This window comes from Callorhinchus milii, unplaced genomic scaffold (genome assembly GCF_018977255.1).
Source record: "Callorhinchus milii isolate IMCB2004 unplaced genomic scaffold, IMCB_Cmil_1.0 Scaffold1, whole genome shotgun sequence".
In the NCBI taxonomy this organism is placed as follows: domain Eukaryota; kingdom Metazoa; phylum Chordata; class Chondrichthyes; order Chimaeriformes; family Callorhinchidae; genus Callorhinchus; species Callorhinchus milii.
The window spans coordinates 89,897,418-89,919,015 of record NW_024704742.1 but is presented as its reverse complement, the minus strand read 5'-3'; the positions used below and the strand labels follow the sequence as shown (position 1 = coordinate 89,919,015).

At 39.8% G+C, this 21,598-nt stretch overlaps 1 protein-coding gene across 1 annotated transcript in view; it reads right to left on the bottom strand.

Moving 5' to 3' along the window:
- LOC103178081 (stabilizer of axonemal microtubules 2) overlaps positions 1 to 21,598 on the bottom strand; it is a 42,599-nt gene that overhangs the window by 5,068 nt on the left and 15,933 nt on the right. Inside the window, exon 2 of the mRNA XM_042346820.1 lies at positions 469 to 648. Within this exon, the coding sequence (XP_042202754.1) occupies positions 469 to 648 (180 nt within the window). The remainder of the gene's footprint in view (positions 1 to 468; positions 649 to 21,598) is intronic.

Genomic DNA, 21,598 nt, shown 5'->3' with positions numbered 1-21,598 from the left:
TCAAGATCCTCACCCTAGTGTTTAAATCCCTCCATTCTTGGCACCCCCCATCTCTCTAACCTCCTCTCTCCCCACAGCAGTACCCGCTGCCTCCGCTCTACTGAATCCGGCCTCCTCCGTATCCCCCGAATCCTCCACTCCACCATCGGTGGACGTGCCTTCAGCCACTACACCCCAAAACTTTGGAATTCCCTCCTTCAACCTCTTTGCCTCGCCCCCTCCTTCCCCATCTTCAGGTTGCGCCTGAAGACCTTCCTCTTCGACCGTGCCTATGGACACCTTCCCACTCCCCTGACTTGCCTTCGGGCTCCACCATTGTTAAGCGCTCCAAGAAGCCGCCCATTGTGGAGGGCAATATATAAATGCAAGTTGTTGTTATCAACTTTCACCTTAATGCGCCTCCTGACATATGGGTCTGTTCTGTTAAGTGCCTGAGAATGGTGTGAATGAGTGAAGTCCAGAAGTTACCTGAATGTAGTCAAGCTCTGCATGTTCCCTTGATGTCTCTGATATTCCTCCCTTGGTCTGTAGGATTCTCTGGGCTTGAAGTTTTCATATGGTACGTATTTATCCAAGTACTCAGTAATGAAGCATCGTTTATTAGTATTTTCATAGATCGCAGTGGGAAGATGTGGACAGCGATGACGCCTGTGAAGCAAAATATTCCAATATCAGATTAAATCCCCCACCAATAGATGTACACAACTCAGTGGAAGCCTTTCTCCATTGGAATTTGGGATGGAAATCGGTCCATCAAAGTGCTGTGAGAATCTATCCTGCATGGAGGGTGCTATATAAGTGCAAGGTGTTGTTGGTCCACCTTTATTCAATGATCAGCAACCACTGTTACCATTACTCTTACTATACAATGTAGACACTGGAAACAAAAACATACAACTTAGAAGAATGACAAACTTCTCAAATCACTTTGCAGATTTGAGTCAAGCAAAGCAACTGTTTTTTGTAAGCAAACATGGAAGCCATTTGCACAAGCAAGGGATCGCAAACAGGCCCAAGTTGAGTGACCAATTAATCTGGAAAATCATTGTCCAGAAGGAACATCTTTCTCTTTCTAAATAATGTCATGGGATTTCATCACCTGCCTAAATCGCCAAACATGGCCTCAGATTAACATCTCATTTGAAAGCATGCACCTTCGACAATGCATCAGTCCCCTTGTACTGTACTGGAGTGCCAGCCAAGACTGAGCTCAAGTCCTGTTGCGGGATTGAAAAAAATGCATTTTACATTTTAGATATAATTTAGACTGCATTTCCCTGAATTATCACAGCTTCAGACCACTTGAAATAACAAGAATATTTCCCAACGCCAAAAACTATTCTGAGTATTTATTTCTGTTTATTCGATGCAGATGAGCTCATCAATTGCTGAGATGGCATAAGAAATATCCTTTTGTTTTTAAAGTTGAGAAATCTAGGTGAAGCACAAGGCCCATAAGCAGGGCACCAACAGTTTGAAGAGAGCAGGGGAGGGAGAGGAAAAGATAAATGAACCAGAAGTTAGTCTGACCAAGGCTGTAGACTGCAGGATAAGTGATTGACTTGAAGAGGCAGGAAGTTGGCAACCTATTGTGATGTGCTGGAAAGAATAAATTATAGTAAAAGATGGTGCAACAAGTTCTCATTTCAGCATAGAGAGCAGGAGGAGAGATCATATTGGAAAGCACATCAGAAGGAACAAAAGGGGAAAGGTCAGAAAAGCAACAATTATTGTAATCTTGATAAAACAGAGAAAGACCAGGAAGGTTGTGGAGCTAGAAAAGAATTGAAGTTCAGAAATGAGATGGATTACCCATCAGACAAGCCTTTTCTTGAATACTGTCCAGAGGTCTAAGGGTACGTTACCAGACTATTTTGGCATCAGACAAAATCTTTGTGATGAGCTGCCAGGATTATTTCCACTGCAAACTACAGGCAGGTTAGAAAAATAACTTAAACAGATCTTGATCCCTGGGACTATTCCCAACTGCCCAGTTCTATTAGATAAACATACAGTTAGATTGTACACATTGTGCCAAAGGCTATTGCAGAAATCTAAAAATGAAGGGAGCAAACACTTTTTAAAAACTTAAAGAATGGAAGCATAGCTGCCCACAATCCTCAATTGCAATATCCGTCAAGTTCACACTGCTGTGTAAAGGACTTTCTAGTTTCTTGGCTCAGCTGCTTCAAACTGCATGAGAGAATTGGGAGGAGTTCCGTGGTTGGAAGCACCGTCCTTCAGATGAAGCCGTTAAACCAAGGTCCTGCCTACTTTTTCAGGTGGATGTTAAAGATCCAATGGCACTTTCCAAAAAAAAAAATGGATGGGCTGCTATGTTCATCTACAAATACTCAGCCATTCCACTTATTAATGGCAAACTATGTCGTTTTCATCAGGCTAGACTCCACCAGTACCCTAATGCACACTCTGGGGTCCCTAAGCTCTTGCCAACCTGCACTTAATACTTCCTGGAATTAAGCAAACAGGGTGAATCCCACCAGGGAGAGAGTGCACATTCCATTCCAACAATCTATCTCTGAGATTTCCATGTGTAGGTGTGATGCATGGAAATCTTGGTTTGGATACTCTTAAGTTTGTTGATGGGAGACGACATGTGTCAGACACCCAGCTGACTAAAAAAAATTCACAGTAAATCCTGTGAAATATTGTGGGACATCTACCTCGTGTGAAAGGCACTGTGTAAAGGCAACAATTATTTATTTTTATTAACACTTCTAAAAGAAAGATAAGTGGATACAAGTGTGTAGCTATTCTACTATTTTCAAATATACATAATTCAGTAAAGTACGTTTTTTNAAAATAGATGGTAAACCTGGTGATTTAACAAATGAGTGGATTATTCTCTTAGAAACAGATAATCCTTTACAATGTGATTACAGAATCAGAACTAGGTCACTTGGCCCATCATGTCCACAGTGGCATTAGTCTCCACATGCAACATCTAATCTCCTGCTCGCTTCTCATCCCCACAAGTATTCCTCTTTTCCAATCATTTATTTAATTCTGTTTTAAAAGGAATTTGTGGACTGCACCTTGTCTGTTCCAATAATATATACTGTGATCTAAAGTCAGCCAGCATTACATGAGCTTCAGTACCACAAGCTGAGAAGAAAATCTGTGAGCTCCCACTTACAATGGCTACTCAATAACCTCCTGTCGTAACAGGAGGGTGGGAATCTGGGGCAGGTATGGGATTGGGTTTGGTTGCTGCTTCCAAAGCTCATGGTCTAGGCACAGACAAAGAACACAACACTTCAGTGAGGCACCAGAGGAGGGGGTGGGGGAGAGAGAGGAAAAGAATACTTAAAAGTACTATTACATAGAAGCAGAGCATGGCTGTTCAATTTCCTCCAGCAAAAATAACAGCAATATACAGTACCTGTATCAATCCGATGCCAGTGGGGTGCTGCAATAAGTTGGTTATAAATGAACCAAGATTCAGTAATTTTTTTTGTGCTCATCACCAAAGCTAAGCCCAAAAAAGCAATAGGCCCTTCAATGCATTTACTCTAATTTGCCCAGAGTGCACATTAGGTTAGCATAAGGGACCCTGAAGTGAAATTAAAAGGCTGGTATCTAATTAGGTGCTCTGATAATGTTCAATATTCCCATCTCAGCACCTGAATTGGATTGAAGTCCACAATTACAAATTAAGGGGCTGATCTGAACAGTCTACAACAATGTGCATGTTAGAGGCACTCACATCAGAAATAATGTGTGTATTATATATATATATATATATATATATAAAAACTTGAAGATGTGATCAGGCACTATATCAAATGCAAGGATTATTATATGTTCTGTAATATTTTTGAAATATTCATATTCACAGAAAAAAATATTCTTCAAATGATTGTATGAGCAGAGATCCAAGAGGAAAAAAAACATTACAGCTCCCTATTCTTCCAACAACATATACAGTGTCATTGGGAAGGAGGGAGCAACAAAAGAGTTATACACTTATAATATTATTAAAAGAATTAACAAATGTTTTTTACACCAACGATAACTAGAGGACACTACCCAACGTTTCAATGCAACTTAGTTTCCACTGTAAAACATTTCCACTGCAAAATGTTGATACCTTAATCCTGGAATCATAACAGGATTCCTGGAGAACATTATGTTTTAATTACAGCAAAAAAAATACTGCCATCAAGTCTAAAAATAAGTGGGCCAGGACTGCAGACACACAAACAATCAGAGAGGAGCGGGAGAGGTTTCAAAAATCCAGTCACGCTTCATTGTGAGGCCAGATGTTTATCTTGGCATTTGCAATGATTGTGATAGACATTTCAGACATTAAACATCTCAAGAGTAAGAACATAAGATTATTTATTAATCAAGTTATTACCCAAAGAGTAAAACCTGCTGTTCTCACCACCACTGCCAATAAGCACCCAAGCGGACTTAGGAGTCCTGTAGCTCAGTGGTTAGAGCACTCGCTTTGCAAGTGAGAGACCTGAGTTCAATTCCAGGCAGGGCGAAACCTTGGGCAAGTTTCCTTACTCCACACGCCTAATAATAATCCCTCCAAAACCAAAAACAATAATTAAATTGGTCATTTTCAATCTACGACTGTTTGTGGGACATTGCTGTGCGCAATTGGCTGCCGCGTTCGCCCACAAATATACAGTCAATTCACTTTACAGTGTGTTCTGTGAAGCGCTTTGGGACGTCCTCCTGACGTGAAAAGCGCTATATCAAATGCAAGGATTATTATTATTATTATTATTATAAGAGTGGTCCATTATGTACATCTTAGTATTTACTGGTTTATCTACTAGAGTAAATTTTGCAGTTTCCCTCAGTGACCTGGAAACATAAATTACCTGGACTTGGGTATAGAGAACATCATTTCCAAGTTTGCAGACGACACTAAGCTAGGAAAAGTAGTAAACAGTGAGGAGGATAGTAGCAGACTGCAAGAGGACATACAGACTGGTAGAAAGGAGAAGACACGTGGCAGATGAAGTTTAATGTGGATAAATGAGAAGTGATGCATTTTGAGGAAAAATGAAGAGAGGCAATATAAGCTGATTGTATAATCTTAAAGTGGTTGAAGGAACAGAGAGACCTGGGGGTTCATATAAGTAAATCTTTGAAGGTGGCAGGACAGGGAGATAAAGCTGTTAAAAAAAAGTACGGGATACTAGGCTTTATAAATAGGGGCATAGAATACAAAAGTCAGGAAGTTATGATGAACCTTTATAAAACACTGGTTAGGCCTCAGCTAGAGACTGTGTCCAGTTCTGGGCACCACACTTAGGAAGGATGTCAAGGCATTGGAGAGGGTACAAAGGAGATTTACCAGGAATGAGGGACTTCAGTTATCAAGAGAGGCTGGAAAAACTGGGATTATTCTCCTTCGAGCAGAGAAGGTTAAGAGGAGACTTAGTAGAAGTTTTGAAAATTATGAGGGGACTCGACCGGGTGAACAAGGAGAAATTATTTCCACTAGCAAGTGGGTCGGTAACCCGAGGACACCGATTTAAAATAGTTGTTAAAAGGGGGGAGGTGAGAAGAATATTTTCACACAGTGAATTATTCGGATCTGGAATGCTTTGCCTGAAAGGGTGGTGGAAACCGATTCGATAACAAATTTTAAGAGGGAAGTAGATAATTATTTGGGGAGGACAAGTTTACAGAGCTATGGGGAGAGAGCGGGGCAATGGGATTGATTTGGATAACTCTTTTAAAACAGTCGGCAGACACAATGAGCCGATTGGCCTCCTTCTGTGCTGTACAATTCTATGAGGGCTCCTTTTTCCAATTAACAAGGATCACTTTGGTTTTACCTCAAAATTTCCCCCCACCATCTCTTGCCATTTTAGATTAAAAGTTCATTATCTTTCTGAAAAGTTTGATAGATTCTGACTGCGAAGTGGCTCAGTTAGTAACACGCTCACCTTGGAATCAGCAGGTTATAGCTTAAATCTTGTTGGGACCACTCCAATGCAATTTTGGGGGAAATACTGCATTGTCGCTTACCCAGCATTTAACCTAAGATCTCCTAGTGAAGAGTCACATGCATTTAAGCTCCCACATCTGTCCCAATTTGGCAAAGCTGATACAACCAACAGAAGTGGGGAAAAAATAATTTCCAATTGCTTGGGAGAAAGTTCATTCATTTCCTTCACTGCTTCCTCCCACCCCCTCCCCATGAGAACTCTGTCACCCTGAACAATCCCAACTCACAAAGAGCTATAATACAATGCTCAATCAAGACTTGCAAGTAGGTATTCCACACTCAGTGTTGATGCTCAAACAACTAAATGTGACCAAACAGTACCAATAGCTGCACAAGGATAAATGAAGCCCTTACGGGCAGCATCTTTTACAGCTTGCATTATTAAAAACTAATTCACACAATGTTATTTTAAAATCCTGGCTTTTCTGCCAATCGTTTCATTACCTCACCTAGGACTGGGACTACTTGGAAACAGTTGGAACAAATGGAAAAAATTGTTTCATATTCCAATACTGCCAACACTCACTAGTAAAGCAGCAATGCAGGGAGTCACACTTTGACATGTGTGATGGATGCAAGATCCACTGTCATGAATATGGATTCTTCCTCATAGTTCTGCTGGATTGCTCTCAATGATAATTTCACTTTGGAACTGTCCCCAAATCGGTCGTGTTCCAAGCAGTCTACACCACGAAAAGCAATATGGGTGAATAATGTGCTCAGTTTAACTGCCCATGTCAACATCGTTTAGTTATTTATCATTTGGTTTAAATACGAAAGGAATAAGTGAAGCCCTATGGCACTCAGCAAACCAAGGTCAGGCTGCCAAACTGCACCGCAAACATTTAATTAATCCTCCCTTTAGCCAGCATTAGATCTTTGCTGAACCAAGCAGAATTATTTCAGAGCCACTCTGGCTGTAGGAAGAGTTGCAAAATGTGACAGCTAAAAGTTTTACTGTTTGTTTTGCACCCGTATCCATAACAAAATAACTCAATAGTGGATCCGATTACTCCCACGTGTTGTGTAAATCAATCTGTGACTATTTGGTGGCATTCTTGCCTCCAAGTCAGAAGGTATGGGTTCAAATCCCATGTCGTGACTTTGAACTCAGTTAGGCTGATATTAACATTAAAGATGCTAAGGTACAATTCGAAAAGAGAAGCGAGTTTCTCCTGGTGACCCGGGCAACAATCCCCAAAGTAAAATCATTAATTTTCCCTGTAGCTGTTTGTGGGACATTGCTGTGCTAAATCAATCTAAGAGACTCCGCCTCTCAATGAGAAACATTTAATTGCAAAATCACAATCTCATGCAGTCTACATCATGTAAATCCAGGCTAAAATAGGAGCACGTCTCCTCTTCCTGTCTTGCTCACTAAAAATCACATTTCCCCATAGTTGAACCCTGCAACAGGTCATTTCACGAACACATACAATGACAGTAAAATCCAGGGCTCAGATCAGATCTTCTAAATGGATTTTCACAAACTGCAAGTTTTCAATGGAACATATGCACCCAGTAGGATATAGCCACCTTTTGTAAAAGATGGATTTGAGATTATAAAACTATATGAAGATTTTACATTAACATGTTAAACTGCAATGAAAAATAGGACAACATACAATAAAAACACCCTTATATAGTGTATTTCACATATGATGTAGGTAGGGATATACTTAGTTGAATAAATTGACAAGATAAAAAACAAGCATATACAATGGCTTTGCACAACCACAGAAAGACTTTGCATCACTTGCATATAGGCAACCCAATATTTGGATTATTATATAGAGCAACACGACATAGAAACAAACGAGTGAGCTCAACTAGTTTATACTCCACGAGAGCTACTATCCCCTTCCATCCTCTTCTCCCTTCTACACGCATTGTGTTCTCTCAAATACAATTATGCTATTTGCTTCAACCACAGCGAGTTCCACATTCTTGTCACCCTCTGTTTGAAGAAATTAATCTTCTGCTGGTATAAGGCATCAGACCATTATGAGCTTTAAAGTGTCATTTTACACAGGGAGTTACTAGTTTATAAAATACTGAAGCATCAGGTGAGAGAAAGTGCAGGACATTTGTGCCCAAGAATAGGTTCACAAGGAAGCCACCCTTTCCCCAGGCAAGTATTTATGAGGGACATCAAGTATAGAAGTATTAACATGACACAGACAGGATTAGTGCATATAGCAGGCAGGTTGTGGTGGGAAAGTCTTCTGCCCCCAGGGTATTGTCAAAGAACAATAGGAGGTTTACTAATGATGGAGAGCTTGCTCCTGATGAAACAGTTACCATGTTTACCATCCTACCCCTCAAGGTGACTTAAAATTTATTTCCATCTTCACCACTAGGTCTTTTAAAACAAAATTCACAGGTCCCAGAGCTTATTTTTAACATCTGAATATATTTTACTCAGTTATACAGATACAAAGACTCCAGCAAACAACTGCAGCCAAGAGGCAGCTAAATCAATTCACACCCACTCAATGTAACCAGTCTCATATAGTGGATAAGGCTCGCTGGGACTCCAAACCAGCACTCAAACCTCTTACAGCAATCAATCAGGGTACAATATATTCCGGTGTCACAACTGCTTTCCAAATAGAAAAATGATGGTGCAAACTTGTCTCAGAACCACCATATTCAAGATCCCACTCTCCTAAGAGCAGTCAAAACAGGTTAGATTTCCTCACACAACTGACAGACCCTCAGTACCCACCTCAAGCAAGTATAGAACATGCCAGGTCTGAATTTCTCTTGTGAACTAAGCCTAATATATTTTTCATGTACACACACAACCTTGCTCAATTCACCCTAACACTGGAACAAGAGGAATGCATCAACTGATCTGAAGGATAATGCCGAGTCAGAAAGAAAAAAACTCACCTGAAAAGCAAGAATATGGGAAAGTGGGACAAGCAAGGAAGATGGGAGGTGGTACAAGTTTATAGCAGCACAGATCAACAAGTGTGGCTGCTACTCACATTATTGGATGTTATTGAGTTCAATCAGTCGTTAATTATTTAAGTGAAGCAAATAAACAATTTATTGAAGTCAGGCAGGAATGTGAATCGTTGCAACAATCAACCAATGTCCTGTTTATTTTTTTAAAAAACAGGTCGATTCACTCTCGATTCAATTATTTTAAACCGTCCACCGTCTCCACCACTCATTGAATTAATGTAGCAGTTCACTCAATAATTGAACCCAATCAGTGATGGTTTCATAGTCTCCAGGTGTTCTCCAGTACCTCACCAAGAAGACCACTATTTGTGTGTGAGTGTCAGCAAGGTACTCTCTCATGGAGGGAACCAGAGTCTGACCCTGTTCTCACCCTGTGTCCACACACATACACCTGACTTTGTTGTCTCATGTGCTGAGACGCCATCCGGCGTGGAGGGCGCTATATAAATCTAAGTTGTTGTTATTGTTGTCACCCAGTGTCCACACACATGCACCTGACCCTGTTCTCACCCAGTGTCTGCACACATACACCTATAATATAATAACTGTCCTTGCATTTGATATAATGCTTCATTACTTTGTTGTGACTTATCAAAGCTCTTTACAGAATATACTGTAAAGTGAATTAACTGTATAATTTGTGGGTGAAATGCAGCAGCCAATTGCACACAGCAGTGTCCCACAAACAGTTGTGGATTGAATGACAATTTCTTTTAAATGACTATTACCCCTGGAAAGTTATCTGCCAATTGACTAACAACCGAGTTCCTACTTACTGCTCGGTGAATAGGCTTATGGAATAAGGAGACTTCCCTAAAGTTTCACCCCACCTGGGAATCAAACCCAGGTCCTTTCGCTTTTGAGGCGAGTGCTCTAACCACTATTCTACAGGACTCCACATAGGTGGCTGCAACTACCAAGCTGAATTCACACACATTTAAGGGCATGTTATAATGAACAATGGGCAATGTCATTTATTAATTTTTTGTGAAAAAAAATTCTAAAGCATTTGAATTAACAAATGCCAAATGTATCAGCCTCCAGCCAATAAATGAGTCTTATCGTAACTCTGAGCCCTGCCCTATAAAGTTCTAGCTTTTTGTTTATTGCAAATAGAAGCAAACCTAAAATGCTGGTAGATTTTTATATATGAAATAATAGCAATAATCCTTGTTTTCCTATCATGCCTTATCACATCATTACATATTTTATCATATATCTTATGTCATCATATACTTTGCAGTATATCCTAGGAAGCATTTTAAGACATCTCAATGATGTGATAAGGCATTATATCAAATGTAAGGATTATTATTATCAAGACATGGCAAAGCACTTCACAGGATTTTACTGTGAAGTGTAGTGACTGTGTATCTGCAGCATAATATATACATTACATTAGGAAGATCCACTGACAACACTGCGCTGATTAACATAACAACAACAACAACAAGATTCCATTTATAAAGCGCCTTTCACGTCAGGAGGACGTCCCAAGGCGCTGAAACAAAAAAGCAGGAGAATATTTGGAGTCAAACAAGCTCCACTGATGAAATCTTGTCAACAACTTGGCTTTAACATTGGAGACTATCTAAAAGTGTATTACAGAGATGATTGAGGTGGGAAATATAGGAAGAGGGCATTGGCAGGAGGTAGCCAATGGCACAAGTGGGTTTTCAGATCACCACTAAACTGCACATGGCACAGCTATGAGTTAGACTAATTCTAAAGTGGACCACAAAAGTTTATAAAAACTGCATGCTTTTTACTCCTGCAGTTATTTATCCTTTTATTGCTTGAAAAAAGATGTTTTGGCAATTTATTTTTAAATATGCAAATTTTCAAAACAAAACAAAATATTTCAGCACCGTTGACTTTCAGTTCCCACAAGCTACTGTACCTTACATTCTCTTCTGTCACCAAAATAAATATATAGATAAATGATATTGTTCTTCTTGTGACTGAGTAAAGAAGACCGGTCACTGGGAGCAGGGAACCCTCATACTCAGCTTCTGTTAACCCTCCAAGCCAAAGTCCTAACCGGTAGTAGTAATAATAATAATCCTTGCATTTGATATAGAGCTTTTCACATCTTCTAGACATCTCAAAGAGCTTCACAGAATATGCTGTAAAGTGAATTGACTGTATATTTGTGGGCGAAACATGGCAGCCAATTGCGCACAGAAGTGTCCCACAAACAGTCGTGGATTGAATTCATTATTGTTTTTGTTTTGGAGGGAATATTATTAGGCGTGTGGAGTAAGGAAACTTGCCCAAGGTTTCGCCCTGCCTGGAATTGAACTCAGGTCTCTCACTTGCAAAGCGAGTGCTCTAACCACTGAGCTACAGGACTCCACAAGGGTAGGTTGGTCCGAGCCCTAGCTGGACAAGCAGCGAGAAAGCTTGCCAGACAGTGTTATCGATGGCAAGCTGTGTGGTTTTAACTGGTTAGACTCCAGTAGTAACCCAATGCACACTCTGGGGTCCCCAAGCCTTGCCTCTTGCCAAACTGCACCTAATACTTTCCAGAATTATGTAACTTGGTGAATCCCTCCGGGGGAGAGTGCGCATTCCATTCCAACAAACTATCGCTGGAATTTCCATGTGTAGGTGGGATGAATGGAAATCTCAGCTTGGCTTGGATACTCTTAACCAAGGTGTTGGGTTTCCACATGTGCCGGACCCCTGGCTGACCAAAAACCGTCTTCTATTCTGATAAACAAGTGGTTGCAACAGGCTCTACGGCATGGAACTTATAAAAAGGCAAATTGCTGGGCTGAAACCTGCCGAAGTGCTGAAGTACTCCTAAGTGCAGAACCATCTGGAACACAGGTTCAGCAATTACACACTCATAATGGAAGCCCTCATGGGCACATCGAGTGGGTTGGTCAGCAATTATACTATAAATAGTTTGTTTGAAATGCACAGTATGATTCTTATTTATTCATTCAAGGAAATAGAGAGGTAAAAGGTGTGTTTCACTTACGGGCTTTTCTGCAAAGCAGGTTCAAAAACAATTCTAAATCAGTCTTTACTACTGTGAATGAAGCTGGAGAAGCAGAGCAGATAAGACATGAACTTTCTTCCTGAAACTGCATAAATGTATTATATGTACATTATCCCATTAATAAATAGTATTCACTTTTGTCCACTGCGAAAAGTTTCAATGCAATTCATGAGCCATCATCTTCCCAGTGCAGTGAGTACTTTCAGCATGGAAACCCACATGCTTGTAAATGTAAAGGATCATTTAAATTTGTCACACATCAGCGGCTTCTGTGCAGCAAAGGGAAATGGAAAAATGCTCTTTCAGGTATGAAGGGAATTGCAAATTATCTTTTGGAAAGGCTTAATGGATCTTTATATACTTGAGATCCTCAAAAAACTCCAGGACAGTAAAGAAGTTCCCAATCCTTTATTAAGGGGGGATCTTTAAAATAAAGAATGAAAATGCAATATCATCATAGTGAAGGGGAAGAGGGAGTTTCAGCTGCCCTTGTAAAGCATTTGTTAGCTGCCTCTTCATTTAAGAGAGAAAGACGTAAGATGTAAGCCAGTCAACAGCTTAGCAACAGGAAAAAGATGAAAGAGGAAAAGGAGAGTTTGCATTTCCAAGTACTGTTTACAACCTAAATGTGATCAAAGTAGCTTTGCACTAGGGCAAAACACCTTGTTCTTATACCAAAGTGAAAATTCCCTTATTGTTCAGCTGCCACCAAACCTTTTTTCAGGGAAGGCAGCTTCATTTGAATTTTCTGCATTCTGGTCCAGGGGATGTGAGCAGATCAGTCACTTCGGAAATACTATCCCCGTGGTAGAACCAGGAAGAATGTTTAAACTGAACAGGAAAAGACATACGTAAGACATTGCAGAAATAAATTTGGTTGGAAATGCAGCGATGGTCAATTCTGAAAAGAGATGGGGGTGGAGGGAATTACAAACCAAGACTAAATATACAATAAACAAGACCAATAAGGAAACAAGCTTTCACTAGTGTATTCAGTCATTAAAACCTATGTTGCTCAGTAGATAAATGGGGATTATTTTTCAATAGTTGGTGTCTGAAATGAGGTTATTGTCATTGGGGGAAAAAAAGCTTTTAGACCTTTCTGTGAATGTCACAGGTGTAACGTTAGACTCTGCTAGATAAAACTAGCTACTTTTTTTTCCACCAGAACATTCCAAAAACATTAAAACATGTTTCACAATCAACAGAACAAAGTGTAAAAGGCTACAGTCTGTGGGATTTCATTTCACTCGCAGTCAACTGCACACAAAGGCCTCTGCGTTGCACACTGAGAAACATTGGCTTTTGTTACCCTGGCCTTTTTAACAAGCACACAAAAGGCTTTGGCTCCATCTTTTATTGCCCCATGAGTTGCAAGACACAATCTATCACATTTTATCACACAGGTTATCGTTATACTTTGGGAAATAGATAGATATCCTGCAAAAAAAGAAGTACAATAGGTATTGTATGTTTCCGCATGATAAAGAGAATTTGTTCAGTCTGTGCCTCTCGGACTTACCTATATTATATCACCATCAGGTCATAATCTGCCCCCGTTTGTTAGGTCAGGGAAAGGTCTCCAGGAGTTCATCACTAAAAATATCTATCTCAGAGAGAACATAGTTAAAACAGTTAACATGTCTGTTAACCATGATCATCACAGTAAAGGTAAACAGCTTGTGGGGTTTTCTTTTGAAGCATATTTTCTTTTAAATTATCATCAGTTGAATACAATGGATCGCTTTTGTACATCCCAACTGATTGAATCAAATGAAGAGCTACAAACAGCGTGAGATCCTGATCTCATCATGTTGGAAAACAAATGTCCTTTAACTACACCAGCTGGTCAGGTAACATACCCAGTATATAATAATGATAATAATCCTTGCATTTCATATAGCACCTTATCATGTCCTTGATATATCTCAAAGCACATCACAGGATATACTGTAAAGTGTATTTTGTGGCATAACATACCAGGTAAACAGAACAGACACCAGCTAGAATGGTTGTAACATAACAGTTATTATATTCCACATGACACACAATTACACACTGGCAAACATTTCTGCAAGTTCATATCATATCTCATATCAGGTCTGAAATGTAAAACATACGACTTGCCTAATGACAGATGGGGTGGGATTATAGTGCCTTCTGAAATCACGTTTCTGTGTAGTAATCTTGTTAGAAAGTGTCTCAACAGCCCTACAAACCCTTAGAAATGGTAAGAGTTGCATCAAACAAACAATAATTTGAATGGCCATACTTTCTACTGCTACTGTTTTCTCTACATGCTCTACACCCCAGTGGGTGCTAAAGTATCCGTGGTGAAGAATGGATGATTGTGAGAAGGATGCCTTGCTTTGTAAATTTACATTGGTATTTGGCTGTTTATTTGGATACTCTCAGGCCTGTCATCTCCCGCTGCCACATGTGTTATGATAACTCGTTTGCTCTAAACAGCTGAAGGTGCTCAATGTGGGGTCCTGTCCACAGGGACTGGCTGGCAATCTTACAAGGTTTAGAGCGTTCTGAGCTTCACTCTCAGCTGATGTAAAGAAGTTACAAACAATACCGTTTCATAGTGCATAAGTCTGAATTTAAAGAAACTTTAAAAATAATATTCAAGGAGCCTCGTCCCCTCCCTTGCCTCTTTCAAGGCCTGTTTCAAGACTCTCCTCTTTGACCATGCTTTTAGCCACCCTCCCACCCCCCTAACTTCCACCCTTCTTGATTCCAACCCCCAGCTCGGGTGCAAACCCTTAACCCTAAGATCCTTGGGACGCCCTTCTGATGTGAAAGACGCTTTATAAATGTAATTTTGTTCTCACTAAAAGGTTTATTAAAAGGAACATCTTGTAGTTGGGGCCATATTAGTTCTAAAGAATTTGGTTAGCAAGTGTTTAAAAGTATTTTAATTTATCACCACCATATTATTGTCTGAAATAAAGTTACTTTAGATGGATCTCCCAGATTAATGAGGCACCAGCAGAAAGACGATGGTATCTACTACCTCTCTCCTGATAAAAAAAAGCCCAGATCATTCCTCTAACCTGGTTTATAGGTTTTCTTCATCTGAGAATGCACAATTTACTGATGTAATAATAATAATTCTTGTATCTGATACAGTGCTTTAACACATCATTGAAATGCCTCAAAGCACTTCATGGGTTTTATTGTACAGTGTAGTGACTGTGTATTTAAAGGCAAATGTAATAACAAATTTGCCACAGCAAAAGTCCCACAAACAGCCATGAGGTGAATGAGCAATTTTATCTGGGAATTGTTGATAGGAACCCCGGAGAAACTCCCTTCACTTTTCATGTAGTGCCATGGGATCTTTAATGTCCACCTAAACAGGCTGAGGGGACCTCAGTTTAACATCTCAACCTGGAGTATGTAGTATGTATTCTTGCAAAATATTACATTGAAAACATTTTGTTGCTTGTTTAAAAAAAGAAGATAGCTACTTTAGCTATCAGAAAGGGATGTTTCTTCCTCCTATGTTCTTCCTCCTATAATGTCACTGGTCTGGGGCCCAGAGTTGCACTCAGTCTTAACCTGTAAAACTATTTTGTCTTAAAATTAACGATCGTGCGTAATTGTGGAAAATTCTTAAAATATTCTTAATTCGAAAGCTGGTTCTAGTTAAGAGTTGCGGGAATCCAAACCTCCAATTTAAAAAATTTCCACAGTTATGAGCGATCTTACGTTGTAAGATACAGGCTAAGACCAGGTGGAATTTCAGGCCGCTGGGTCTCTTCCAGTAAAAACTTTTGCAAAAAAAANTGGTTAACAGTGATGAAAAAATACAAATGAGTGTGGTTTTATTCCAAAAATGCAGAATTTATACTCACGAGAAATAAACTGATGGATATAAAGGTAAACTCTACATCACATTGTTTGATTCCATTTTAAGGCAAATAGTGCCACCTTGTGGTAAAATTCAGTTGGACAATGCTGATTGTTGCAGTGCTGAAATACTAAAGCACTATGTAGAAGGTTGTTTGAACATGAAATACATAACATTTTCTAGGCCATTTATGCAATATGTTTTTAAGGTCACAACAATTCTGCCAGTCAAATGTTGGAGCAAACTTTGAATATTAATTGTAAGCTCAAACCTGACAGTGTGGAAATATACTGAATCTTTTGTAAAGCTATAACTATATTTTATATAACGTTTTATCACATCAAAATATCTCAAAGTGCTTTACATTAATCACCGTCAACTGTGGGGACTGCTTTTGTACACAAACACAGCAGTCATTTTGCACGCAGCAAGGTCTCACAAACAGCCAAGAGGTAGATGATGAAGTTATCTAGAAGGTTATAAGCACAGAAGTCACTGGGACTTCTGTGTTTATACCAGATTTTCAGCATCTGCAGTACTTTGTCTATTACCTAAACAGTTGTTGGCTAAGATGCTGAGAGAAACTGAGAGAAATTCCTTGTTTCAAATTGTGTCATGGGATCTTTAAAATCCAGCTGAGGAAAAGGTAGATGAGACTTTGGTTTAAAGTCTCATTTGAAGGATGGCACCTCTGACAATGCAGTGCTCCCCCAATACTGCTCTGGAGTGTCATCTTAGACTATGAGCTCCAATCCTGATGTAGGTCTTAAACAGTCATACACAGAGGCAAGAATGTTACAAATTGCTGTAAGCTTAGAAAGAAAAATAATTTCAATCTATTCTAAAGCAAATGTCTGTTGGTGACATATTAGAATGATTACTTGAAAGGGAGTTAGACATTTTATTTAAGACAAAAAACTTGAATAAAAATGTTGAAATGAGTTCCAGTCTCTCCATAGTATATACAATAATAGTTGTTCTATGGAGAATGAAATGTGTGTCTTTTTACCCTCTTGCCCAGTTATAATTTTGAGGAATGTGGGGAATCTCTTTCTAGACCTTTCATGCAATCAGATATCGTGCAAAGCAGCTGTAAATTATTATCCACAATTTGTTGAAAGTACAGGGGAACCTCATTATAATGTGATCTTCAGCATCCAACAGCTCAGAGGCTGCTTTATAAGTGAAGCATGAGAAAATAGCTGACTTCCCAGTCAGATTGCTGCTGACGTCACTTCATGTGTGTTACACGCATCCACACAACATCCAGGAGTGCAATTGACGTCACTTCCGATGCATTGTGCATGCACATTATGTATAAGAAGCACTATGGACATCACCGTCATCACAAATAAATTATTTAATGGAATATTATGACAGAAATAAAACAATGATAGTCAACATTATCTATAGATCAACTGGATCTCCTTCAGAGTGAACGACAAACCATACTAAATAAACTGAACAAGGAAGAAAACAAACTCACATTCTTCAAATGCCTTATAATATTGAAAAGTTATTAGTAACAACTGACAAAGGTAGATACTGTTTTTATGAAGGCAAATGTGGCACCCAATTGTGCAAATAACCAGTAGGTGAATGATCAATTATTCTGGATTTATTGTTGATCAGGGCATTGGGAGAAACTTCTTTTTGAATAGTGTCGTGGGATGTTCATCGTCCACCCAAATTGTCAGACAGAACCTCAGTTTATATTATCTGAAGGGCAGCACCATTTACTTGATCCCACTCCCTTCTGACATGGAGGAGAGAGTGCCCCCAAGTCTCTAGGTTAGAATATAATAAATTGGGGTGAAAAATTAAATATTTGGTAATAGATTTGGTGTGATAATTACCTCCCAAGTGGATAAATGGGCTGGCAGAACTTCACATTCACTCCTGCTCTTCACACTTCATACAGAAACTTGAGTTTGATTTCAAATTGATTAAAAAAAGATCAGTCTTCAGTATATAGCTTTAGTAGTCAAAATACATGATACAACTTCACACTCCATGCGGTAGCCTGCCTAGTCAAAGTGAATAAAAGGTCACAGGGATAGACATCTGCCCCATCTTTTGAGTAGATCCAATGAATGAGCCCATTCTACATCATACAAAGGGCATCTACACTTCAATCCTCCTGAGTCTGAGATCAAAGCATGACCTATAAGGAACTTAATAACTGAAAGGGTTAGAAACTCCAATTGGATGAATGATTTGCAATGGTAAAGGGATTTCAATTTAGTATTTGTTACTTTTCATCCTTTGCCTTTAGCACAGCAATATGATGTTCCAACTCTGGCTGGCAGAGGGAAGTAGGGGATTTGCTCCTGGGCTACATGGCGATTAGTTGTAAAAAAGTGTAGGATAGACTAGGGTGGGGAAGGAATTCTGGCTCGATTATTTTTCCTTCCGTGATCTTAAACTTCCCCTATACGCCTCCCCACAATGACACTATCGAGACCAGTGACTCCCATATAGGTTCAAGCACTCATCGAGGAACACATCAGAGCTTGAACTGATCGCACCTGAGCACTGCCTCAGATTAATGCTTAAACCAATGTATATAACAAGATAGTTTACAAAAGCACAGGTAATAATAATAATCCTTGCATTTGATATAGTGCCTTATAACATCACTGAGATATCTCAAAGCTCTTCACTGTAAAGTGGATTAACTGTATATTTTCTCTCTGTGACATCAATAAAACACTGCACAGCATGAGATCATAATGCAAATACATCTGTCTATTGTGAGAAATACTACAGAGTGAGAAACATGTTGGCAAGAGCCAAGGCTTGGGGAGCTCAGAGTATGGGTTGGGGTAACTGCTGGAGTCTAACCAACTAAACCTGTCCAGCTCGCCATTGATATTGGTGTCTGGCAAGCTTTCCCACTGCTTGTCCAGCTAGGACCACCCTACCCGTTAGGGCTTTGGCTTGCAGGGCTAACAGGAGCTGAGTGGGATGACTCCCTGCCCCCAGTGACTGGTCTGCCCTTCCAGCTCCTGCCAATGAGCCAGGCTGGCTGTGCTGTCATCAGCAGCGCCCTAGAATACTGCGGATCCAACTGGCTCAGGAACCAGACTACTGAGACCGCCACAGAGGGCTGGTTCGATTCCAGTTCTGTTCCAAGGAGACCCCACTTACCTCTCCCCAAGGAGGATAGTCACTAGTTGGTTGTTTAATATCTAACAAGAGTGGGTTTGAGCTTCACTAGGTGGATAGTAGGTACAAGGAAATCCTGCGAGCTTCTCGGTGGCAACCCATCTCAGTATGAAATGGGTGAGAGCATTGCCACCATCTGTCCACAGCTCAGACACACATCCCTTCCTATTGAGGGATGGTTACACCAACTGGAGGTGCAGAGTTTAAGCAGCAGCTGCTTACCTCTCTGCAGGTTAATCAAGGTGGATTGCAGGCATCGGACGAACCAACCTGTGTTCACAAACTCGGATTCCAGGTAATGCCTTCCAGCAGCTGTCGTCCCAAGCCTCAGAGTTTCCTCATCAGCTATCTGGTGGGCATATGCCTTCAGGGTGGTGGGCAGTCCTTTACAGAACAGCTTGTGATGTGCTGACCACCTTAATGTTCTTGACGTCCAAGTCCCAGGTTGCCAAGGCCCTTGCATGAGGACCTGGATTAAGCAGCTGGTGCTAGGTATGCCTGCTACTCAGTACCATATGGATTGTAAAAAGTAATTAACTCTCTCAAACACATATCTCACCCTGATACAAATCCATTTTGTGTGTGAATCTCATTTCTCTCCTCACCCCATTTTTTGCTAAGCAAAGAAGATGAACAACATGCATTTTCCTAATGTAGCATGACACGTGTTAAACTTTCAAGCTCCTTTATTGGTGATGAATAGACAGTGTCTATTACAGTGCAACTTTATATAACAGTGCAAACTGAAATAGTAAAATAGCAACCCAGGAGGTCAATCTATTCATGAAAATGGAGCCCTCAACAAGACAGCAACAATAAAGCCATTGAACCAAATACAGATAAAATCAACAGCATATTTCATTTGCAAGCAAATCACCTTCATTATCAATTCATAAATAGACAAATAATCAAAGACTGTGTCACCTCTCATAGAGTTTCAACAATACAAACAGATTCTTTCTTTGCTGTTGCTTGGTTAGCTATTAAAGCCTGCATTGTCACAAAACTAAAACACTGAAACCATGCAAGCCTTTGTAAATATAGAGCCCCTTCAAAAGTCACTATCAAAGCTAATTTATACTGTTCTCTTTTCCATAATACATCCATGTAGAACATTCAAAAATTATGCAATGTTTCACTATACTGCATCTCCTGTGAAGCGCTATGAGACATCTCGATGATGTCATTATCAATTAATATTACTGCACACATTCTGTTCTGAATATAAACTGCATTGAATTTTGTCCTAAAATGCTCCCTGATGGTTCAACTGGATTATAGTGGAACTGAATTATACACATCAGGGTGATCTCAGATGGAATCTCTGATTTGTGCTAAGATAACTGATCTCAGCTGAGGTGGTATAATGGGTGCTACAAATGATGGTGAATATACCATGAACCAAAGAAAGTTTATGAATTTTACACAACTGACTAAACAATTTAAGCAAAATAAAGTAGTAAGGCACTGCACAGGGCAGTAAAAGTTATCCACCAAATAATTAATCAGGATCGTCGCCTGAGGCACTTGCATAATAACAAGGAAAGTGTCATACCATGTAGATTACTTCATACTGGACAATAGTACCACTATTGTTTGTGCAACAGTAACAATGATAGTTTCAGGCAGTAGATCACTGATTCATCTCACCTACACATCCAACTTCTCAACAGATTCCTTTGACACATCTCATAGCATCACTGGATTACAAGATTGGTTTGGATGAAGAAGACTCATTCTTTTATTGATCTCATCCTTCCATAATACACACCCTACTGTATTTCCATCTCAGCATCAAGCTATTTTTAATGAGTCTAGTGTCCTGGCCTTAACCACCCTGCCTGGCAACCTGTCAAGTCGCTAGTTACCCACTGGTAAATAAATATTTCCCATACACGTCTTGAAACTGGCCTTTACAACCTTGAAATCGAGTCCTCTTGCTCTACTGACCCATTGCCTCTGCAAATAAAGTTCTGAATAACTCACAATCTCTTAACCCTGAATCTTTTCAATATCTCCTTTAACAAGAATCCATATTGTACTGTATTGTCCTGCTGACTACATAAAGAACAACATAGAAATGAAATGATGAGAGAATGTGGTACATAATTCCTACATTCACAAGAACAAGATTCACATTAATCTAAAGGTGTTGGCTGTGTATAAACACTATTAATCAGTGGAGATGGAAAGATATTCCATCTGCAATGAAACGTTTAAAAATGGTCCCAGTGTAAAAACAACACCCATTTGAAAGCATCATGGTACAGAGATGATTCCCACAATGGATATTTGATGAAGAAAATAAGTTAATTGCCGAGGCCGTTCAACTCACAACACAATATAGTTGACAGGAACAAATGACACGTACATCCAGAGAAGCAGAGCAGATTGCAGTGTCTTTCTCCCAATCCTTTTGCTCATTGTCTCCCGGACCTCTTCTTGGTTACTGCATCCCCTGAAAAGCTCATGTCCCATCTGGCACTGGCCAGCTCCTGTGGAGTGATTTGTGGCGCGTATGCACAGAAAATAATTCTACAGCTCAGTCAATATTTTCAGTGCTAATCTATGCCAGACATTTCAGTTCCCTTGG